The following is a 9,399-nucleotide window of genomic DNA, read 5'->3' as shown; positions in this document are numbered from 1 at the left end:
GCGGCAGCGCCGGGCTTACCCTGCCCGCTGCGCTGGGAGGAGGCGCCAGCGGGTCCCGGGGCCGCCTGCGCCATGCCGACCAGCTTCACGGTGGTGCCGGTGGAGGCGCAGGGCGAGGAGCGGGGGCCGGCGGAGCGGGATGGGCAGCGGCAGGAGGAGGAAGAGGACGACGAGAGGGACCGGGGCTCCGGTGAGAGAGGGGGGAGCGGGGAGATGCCCGGGGGCAGCGCCTGAGGACAGCGCCGGCGCTTTGTGTGCGGGGGAGTGGAGCTGCCGCGTGGGGTGGGCCGGCTCGCCGCCGGAGGGCCCCTGGACCCTGTGGAGAGGCCGCATCGCCTCTCCGCAGCTGGCGGTGCCGGGGCTACCTGTCCAGGTGGAGGAGTGTGCCTCGGGAGAGGGCGAAAGTCCGGCGCCTGGGGTGGCTGAGAGCTTGTTTCTCTTTGTTTCCATAAGCCGTCGCCGCTGGCCGAAAGGAGGAAGCGCACCTGGGCGGCTCCGGCCGGGGCAGCGGAGCAGCCCGGCGGCGGGCGCGGCACCCTCCCGCCCGGGGCGGCGTGGGGCGGTCAGTCCGCCTCCCGCTTGCAAGGGGGAGCGGGAGTAACCAGTGCCGCTGGCAGTTCAACAGGCAGGCGTAAAAGCTCTGTTTAAAAGGCAAGTCCTGCTGGAGCTCAAGAGAGAGAGAGAGAGGTAGGAGGGAAGATTCGGACTGTGGAGAGGAGCAGTCTTAACCTGGCTTGCTCCACGTGTTTTTCTAGGTATGTGCTTTTGCACCAGCGACCGTGTCTTGGATTAAGTAGGTGTTTGGTACCGAATGGCGTGGTGTTGGGAGCCTTGCCTCCTGCTAGGCCTCGCCCCTGAACCCGCCTGGGGGAGCAGAATCAAGCCTGAGGTGGAGCTCGGGCATCGCGAGTGAAGGTCTGGTCAGGGCAGCCTCTTCTGCAGCGGGATGAGTATTTGTCTACAAGCGGTGGTGGGGAAATGAGTGCTTTTCTCACTTGGATGATGAGGCACTGCTAGGGAAGCAATAACTCTTTCTTCCTTCGGCTCAGAAGCCCTTAACGCTTCCTCTTTCTGAAGCGTGTTGCAGCAGCGATACCAAGTATGGTGCTTGAATCACTGCTGGCACTGTGAGAGCTGGTTGGATCTTGCACATTATTTTGGACACTGTCTTACAATCAATACTCGTTCTTAATTTTTTTTTTTTTAGATGATCATAGGTGAAAAGATGGGTTTTTGTAAAAGGCAATTCCTCATAATGGTGGCTTCTCCTTTTTGTTGTATAGATCACGGATAAATAAGGCTAATACCATGTGATGTGGGATGTGAATGTAAAGAGATGAAAACAGATATTTGACAAACTTAATATATTTACATTATTTTAATTGCTTTTTGCATAAAGATTCTTTAGGAAGATGATCCAGTAAAACACCAAGCTGACAAAGTTGGGTTGTTTTCTCCCAGAGCTTTCTCCCCTCAAACCCCTACCTACCCATAAAAGAGATATACTACATGCATTTCCTTTGGTATATTCAAGCGATGAGCAAGTGTTCTAATAACCGCCACTTTTTTTTCCCCAAACTAAATGGAATAGAAAAAATAAAATAGTATAAACTGCGGCAACAGTTTGTTTCCTGTACTGGATGGATGACAGCAGTACAGCATCAATCTGTTTGGGCAGTCTTCCTTATGGTAGAAGAGCTAGTCAGAAAGGCATGGAGTGTGGTGTTCAGTGAGATGGCATCTCAAAATACTGAACATACGTAAAGGCATAGTTAGACAGTTGTTAGACTATGCTTATATATGAAGCATCTGGAAGGCTTTGTACACTTGAAAATCTTGGGAGGGTGGGGGGAAGAGTGGAACTGGCACTCTTGTAGTGGCTTATTTCTGACCTTTAGGTTTGTGATTTAAAAAAAAAAAATTCTTCATGCAATTAAGTAGAATTTATGTGGACTAGCAGTTACATTTGCAAAATATGTTTAAATTATCTACTGTTCTGGTTCTATATCACTTGAGTGGATGAATTTGTGTGTGACTTTCCTGTTAATGTGCCTGTAAAATAGGGAGTTAGAGAGGAAAACACTGAAAAGGAAAGGCATTGACTTGTAAACAAGTCAGAGAGCTCCGACTTCATTAAGAGATTAAATGATATACTTGGATACAGAGGTTTGGGATGTGAACGACATACTTAATGTTGCCTCGGGTATTATATGGATGTTTGTGGTATGTAAACCTGTAATGCATAAAATTGTTAATGCTATGTAATCAGATAACTCTCCTTGACTTATTCTACTGAAAACTTAAAAGAATTCTAAAATATTAGTACAGCTAAAAGCTGTTGTAGTTAAGTCCATTTAAAAGCCTGCTGCTTGGAGAAAGAGTGCTTGCCTTTTTCCCTGCTCCAGCCTTGAGAAAAAGGCTAGGGAGTAAAACATTTCCTTCCCTGCCCTCTTCCACATCCCCTGGTTCCCTTCCTTTTTCCTGCACTTGACCTTGGTGCTCATGGAGCTGAGTCACTCACTGGGCTGGTTCAACATGATAAACTGGCAGAAAACTAAACTCCTGCAGAGGGGAAAACATGCTTCCCCTGTTTTGGAGTTGAGGTGAGCGAGTGCTGCAAAAAGTCTGAGAATGGCTTGAGTTGTGTCAAGGTGGGAGGCGGGTAAAGCTGAGAGCGGAGATGGAATTAAAAGAAGAGGGAGAATGGGAACTTCCCCTTTGGCTCACCCTTAGCCTATATAGCTCAGCATATAATTTTGTTCCAATTGTTCAGGAATCTAGAATTTTATCAGTTTTGATTGGATTGTCTGGCTTAAAAAACAAGTAGTTGTTCTGCAATTTCCTTGACTGCACTAGTACCTTAAAAAAAAAAAACAAACCAAAACAAAAACCAAAACAAACAAAAAACCCAACAAAAAACCTCCACCAAACCCACAACACTATTTTTTGCAGGAAAGCAGGTTGTATGCTGTTTGACTATTAGATCACCAGTAAAGTAGTTCTTGTATCTTATTAGCAAGGCACTTATCAATTATTTTGCGCATTTATCCCCTTTCACACGTTCTTATCTGATACTCATCTATGTGATAATGGAGTAAGCTGGGATGTTCTTACTCTATGTTCTTCACTCCTTCATAATCATCTGAAATTCTATAGCCTTGTATTTTCTGGTTATGTGACACCCTCACGTGTGTGAAGGAGGGGAAGACTTGGGTGAGTGGCTATTTGGCTGGATTATAGCACTGGCCAAAGTAGTACTTGGGAAGAGTAGGGAGGCAGAGTGGAAATTAATGCTTGTATTGAACAAAATAGTTGAGGGTCAGAACCTGCTGACGCAAATATGCACAAAGTAGCAGAAAGCATATGTGCCTGTGCAGAAGCGTATGTGCCTGTGTCTTTTAATGTGTTTGTAATACACTACAAGGGAAGGGTAGTGAGGAAATAGTAACTGGTTGAAGAAGAGAAGGAAACAGGAGTCTGTTGTAGGCAGTAATGAATGAAGTTTTATGAGAAATTCTGGCGTTCATTTGTGTTGGGTTTTTTATTTGTTTTCTTCACACATAGCAGTAGTGACTGTCTATTACATAGACATGTCAAAACTTTATAAAGTTGATCAAATCTCTGTTGTTAACAGTTCTGCATGTCAGGTGTTTCAAAGCATAACTGGTATTTTTAGCATCCCATAGTATTATTTACCTAGCCACAGCAGTGTCTTAGTTCTCATATTGGTTTCTAAATAACTCCTACAAAATCTTTTTAAATTGAAGACCTTCAAATACAAGGAATATCAATGACAAACATTGATCATTTACCAAGAAGTCATCACATAACTAATGAAGCACGAATGCTGTGAATTTTGGTAAAATGCTAATTCCTGGAAAACCAGGAAATAGTTGAGGCAGGTGTGTGTGTGTGTATATGCTCAATGGAGGGAAGATGGGTTAATCTTACTGAGATGTCTAGTATATTTTCAGTCAGCCTGTGCTGAAACACAGAACCAGTCTGTAGTTCAGAACTTACTGTACAGAAAAATACAGTATTACATGTTCCCCTTCATTCCATTGCAGTTTGTCCAGTTTTCTGTACTCTGAAAAAAATGCAAACTGATGTCTTCACTTTTTTTTTTTAAATCTCCACAGGTTAGTTATCCCTCTGTGCCCTGTTCATGTGCTTAGTCAGTAGCGTGCACAGTGTTTCCAGTACTGGCTAAAGGCTCAGGTCTAGGGATATGCATGGGAGCATGGGTTGGCAAATATGATACTGTTTTCCACGTGCTCTTCCAGGCTCCAACAACTTGTGGGCCAGAAAAAGATGAGCCTTCTATGAAACTGGATTAGTTTCTCATTTTTTGGTGAGTTTAGATTTTTAGATTAAGTTCTAAATTTTTTTTGTATTCTAAATACACTCAATGAATTTCTCTTCCATTCTCTTATGCAGTGAGGAATTAACGTATGCTTTTGGCACCTCAGAAACTGTGGCAGTAAGATCTGCTGCTCAAAGGCAAATTACCTCGTTTGTTTGTTTTCTGATCCAGTCATCAGATTAAAGGCATCCAATCATGCTAATACTTGTCAGATCCGTCTCCAGATCACTCAAGATTTTTTATAAACCTTGTCCCATCTTAACCCTATCACCTTTTTTCCAAACTGAAGACTCTTATTTAGTTATTCTTTACATGGAAGCTATTCCATACTTACTGTTCTACTTTCTGTCTTTCTCTGAACTTTTTCCACTTCTGTGCATTTTGAAATGGGAGACATTCCAGAATTGTGCATGATAACCAAGTTGTGAACAAACTGATTTTTTTTTTTTTTTCCCCATGCATTTGTCTAATATGGATTTTTTTTCCCTTTTCATTCCCGATGTTCAGGTTGTGGTTTGAAAAGTGATTATTGAACTGGTGTTTTTATGAAACAATCATAATCAAAGTATCTCATTCATGAGAGGTAATGATCAGTTGGAGTCCAAGTAGTTTAGGATTGTTTTCTTTCGTGTATGTATAGATCTACTTTTAAATCTCTACGTCAAATTTTGTCTGTTGGTTTAACATTCATTTAGTCTTGGAGATCTGCAGCTCTCCACAGTTGGCCTGTGCCTTGACTATCCTAAATAACTTGAAATAGTTTCATACTGTCACATCTCTGGTCACCTCATGTTTTTTATTTTTGTTGCTGTTTTTTATTAATGTGTGGAGCAGCATGTGTCCGAGCAGAACTTCAATGACCACCTCCATCTCTGAGAGTAGACCATATTTGTTTTCTGTTTTCTTACTCAGTTATTTACCTACGGCTTATCTAATATTTTCTCTTTTATTCTATGGCTGCTTTATTTCCTTAAGTATGTTCAGAGAAGTACTTAATCAAAAGTCTTTTGGAGCTCTTGGCAGACTGTATAAATTAGGTTTCCATTATCCATGTGCTTGTTGATTCTTTCAAAGAACTTTTAGGCATGTGAGACAGAATCTCCCTTTACAGAAGCCACATTGGTTGTCCTCCCCTGCCACCCCAATGTCATATTGTGTAATACAATGTTGGAATGGAAAATATTATTCCTGTTGCAGATAAATGCATATATGACATTTGATCACAGGCATGGGAGTTACACACAGGGATTTTCTTTGCTCTTAGGGGCATTGGCTGAGCAGGTCAACTCCTGTTGTATGCCCAGCTCTGCCAAGCTGCTTTAATTGGTCCTTTCACGGTTTAATATAGCTACATGTATCATTGTGAATATAAGTGTTTCTGTTAGCTATTGATAGCTCCACGGGAGACGGGGGCAAATAAAGGAGGCAGAGTGAAGGATAATAAACTAACTTCACTGTGGAGTAAGTGGTCACTTAGCATTTTGTAACTGTTTAAACATTTCTTTTAGACTGTTGCAGTTTTGACCTTTTTTTGTGAAGGAGAGGATCTTAATGCTTGAAATGGACAGCAAATTATTATTTTTACTCCATTGTGTTAACTTCATGTGAATGAAATGCTAACATTCTCTTACTGTACTTATTGCCTAAGAGCTTAAATGTGAATAATTCTAGTCATAAAACAACTTTAAAGTAGAATATTCCAGGAGAAAGTGACATCAAATATAGCAATATCAACCCTCATAATTTTAACTTCTCAGTAATAATATTTTCATTAGAGGATAAGATATTTTTTGATCTCTTATTGCTGATTTTTTTTTCTTTTGGTGATAATACTTTTGCAGCCATCAGAATATGGTGAGTAAAGGTCTTCTGGTGTAACTGTTTTTTACTGTTTTTCGTAACAGAACTTTACTTGTAATGTTTTGTTATCTTATAATTTTAAGATGACTGTTACTGTGTTAAAAGCTCACAGGTAAACTTTGTAAAGGCTGCCTTTGGTAAGGGATATAGTTTGTTACTGCACAGCAGACCTTATTAGCTGCTGCTGGGGGAAAAAAAAAAAGTGTTTCTATTCTCTCCAGTGCTGCTGCTTGTGAACTGTTTTAGGGAGCCAAATCGGCAGGAAACTAGCTATGACAGAAAACGGGTTGCTTTTAAAAAGTTGTTTTAAGAGGCTTTATTTCCGTGAATCAGCTCATTGCAGAACAACAGTGGTGTTCCACCCCCACCCCAACACAGAAAACCACCCCTTTCGGCAGCACTGACCTGATTAATTTTTCCTGCATCTTTGAACTATGTTGTTGCTTTACATAGAAATAGATACTAAAGCATGGGGAATGAAATAATTAGTCCTATTTTTATTTGCTCTCTAGACTAATGAACTACAGAATGTTATCACAGGGGACTTATTTTCTGAATCTGAGTAGAAATATTAAAGCTTGAGGCTGCCCCCCTTAACAAAATGTGTTGCTTGGTTTAAACGAATTCTCCTACCAATTTAAATGGATTCTCCTACCAATTTTTTTTTTTCTACGCAGTCCTTTTGTGACTTATGTAGTATTTTTTTACATAATCACATAGTATTTCTTTTCCTACTTTATTCGGTGTACCAGTTGAACAAGGAGTATTTCTGGTACACACTATAACTTATATAACTGCAATTATTTGTATGCCATGGCTTTGTGAACTGTCCAGACAGTAGCTAGCAGAATTTTAATTCTGATAGTAGTGTAGCTTATCCTGTCAGGTTTCTATTTACCTTCCCCCACCCCAAGCTAATAAGAGTACTTCAGGTTTGGAATAAGTTTTTCTTGTCTCTTTGCACCTTTGACACAGTGGTGACAGCAAAGACAAATTCAGTGGAGAAGGTGTCATCATTCTCAGCAGTGGTTGTGAACATTTTTCCTTCCCTGGTGAAAGAAAAATACATGGTAAAGTGTACTGGGTTTATGTGGCAAGGTTTTGGTAGCGAGGCGGGTGCAGGGGTGGCTTCTGTGAGAAGATGCCAGAAGCTGTCCCCATGTCGGACAGAGTCAGTTCCAGCTGGCTCCAAGATGGACCTGCCACTGGCCAAAGCTGAGCCCATTGGTGATGTTGGTAAGAAAGGGTAAAGGGGGAAAAAAAAAAAGCTGCGCAACAGCAGCTAAGAGAGACGAGTGAGAATATGTGACAGAAACAACTATGCAGATGCCAAGGTCCGTGAAGAAGGAGGGGGAGGAGGTGCTCCAGGCGCTGGAGCAAAGATTCCACTACAGCTTGTGGTGAAGACCATGGGATGCAAGTTGTCCCCCTGCAGCCCATGGAGCAGATATCCACCCTGCAGCTTGCGGAGGATCCCATGCCTCAGGGCAGGTGGATGTGCCCTGAAGGAAGCTGTGACATGTGGAGAGCCCACACTGGAGCAGGCTCCTGGCAGGAGCTGTTGCCCATGGAGAGGAGTCCATGTTGGAGCAGGTTTTCTGGCAGGACCTGTGACCCCATGAGGAGACCCATGCTGGAGCAGTCCATTCCTGAAGGACAGGTGACCCCATGGAAAGGACCCATGCTGGAGCAGTTCTTGAACTGCAGCCTGTGGGAAGGACCCTATATTGGAGAAGGTCATGAAGGACTGTCTCCCGTAGGTGGGACCCCACGCCGGAGGAGGGAGCAGCAGAGACAGCACATAATGAACTGACCACAACCCCCATTCCCCAACCCCTTGTGCTCGTCGGGGGGAGGAGGTAGAGAAGTTGGGAGTAAAGTTGAGCCTGGGAAGAAGGGAGGGGTGGGGGGAACGTGTTTCTAGATTCATTCTTATTTCTCATTATCCTACTCTTTTATTAATTGATAATAAATTAAATTAATTTCCCCAAGTCGAGTCTGTTTTGCCCATGATGGTAATTGCTGAGTGATGTCCCTGTCCTTTTCTCAACCCATGAGCTTTTTAATCTTATTTTCTCCCCCTGTCCTGTTGAAGAGGGCAAGTGATAGAGCAGCTTGGTGGGCACCTGGCAGCTAGCCAAGGTCAACCCACCACATGAAGTCTATGAAAACTGCAGTCTCTCTGATTTCATATGCAAATTTTCAACTAGTTGCAAAATTGGATGAAGTTTTGATGCACTATGTTGTGCAACACTAGGTTCTTGCTATGCTGCCCTGACCCTGCTTTACAAGAGGTATAATTGTTTCTTTGGCTACTTCTCAACCCTCAAAATTGCCATCCTTGAGTTTTAGGGCATCAAAAGTGTTACTTATTTTTAAAGGTCTGACTGTAATCTTCAGAAATCGATTCATGAGCAGTTAGCAGTATACAAACTTAAAGATGGTCCCTGAATAACTTTTCTCTTGACTCACAGCTATAGGAAAGCATGGCTTAATAATCTCTGTGTCAGTTGGACAGTATTATCTGCTTCCTGATTTCAGCAGCTAGCATTCTTAATTAGGTACCTTAATTAGCTGTATCCTTTAGCTAACTCATAGCAACCAAAAAGAAGCAGCATGCAGCCTGTTTAGGAAATCATTCTGGGAGCCTTTGGGAGGTGAGATGTTGAGTGGTAACTGCTTTGCAAAATGGATTTTTTTTTTAATCTCGTGTATCTTCTGAAAAAGAAAAAAAAATCCTCTCTCTTTATAGAAGAAGAAATGAAAAACTTGTTCTGTTTCTTGCCTTCTGACAAGGAACTCACAAATTTAAAACTTTTTAAAATTAAAAGCAACCTCCTACAAGCTTACTTTTTGAAGAGAATAAAACCTTTTAGCAGATTAATTCCAATCTTGAAGAATGGGAATCTTGCGTATTTTTCTTCTAGCTTCAGAAAGGAAAGTTTAGAACAACCTTGAAAATATGTCAGAACTTTCTTTGTTACCTGTAGAACTGTCCTGATAGAAACTTACCAGGACATAAACAACAAAATAGCTTGCTGCCATTGATTAGTGACCAGTCCTATCTTTATCCCTCTACTGGCCTTTCTTGCTTTGTGGAACATCTGCTGAAGACTTGCACAAGCTGCTTTATTTTGCTAGCAAGGAACAAGAAGCAGTCCTGGGGGGTGGGGGGG

General features: G+C 42.3%; 1 protein-coding gene across 2 annotated transcripts in view; it reads left to right on the top strand.

Annotated features, from left to right (window-relative positions):
• The first annotated feature begins 72 nt into the window (after positions 1–72).
• SLC12A7 (solute carrier family 12 member 7) overlaps positions 73–9,399 on the top strand; it is a 71,876-nt gene continuing 62,549 nt past the window's right edge. For both annotated transcript variants that reach the window (XM_019474756.1, XM_009289784.2), the window contains exon 1: positions 73–190. In XM_019474756.1, the coding sequence (XP_019330301.1) occupies positions 73–190 (118 nt within the window). The remainder of the gene's footprint in view (positions 191–9,399) is intronic.

The sequence above is a fragment of the Aptenodytes forsteri genome, unplaced genomic scaffold, assembly GCF_000699145.1.
Source record: "Aptenodytes forsteri isolate BGI_AS27 unplaced genomic scaffold, ASM69914v1 Scaffold234, whole genome shotgun sequence".
Lineage (NCBI taxonomy): Eukaryota > Metazoa > Chordata > Aves > Sphenisciformes > Spheniscidae > Aptenodytes > Aptenodytes forsteri.
Note: the sequence above shows the minus strand (reverse complement) of the source record. Positions and strands in the feature narration are given on the sequence as shown.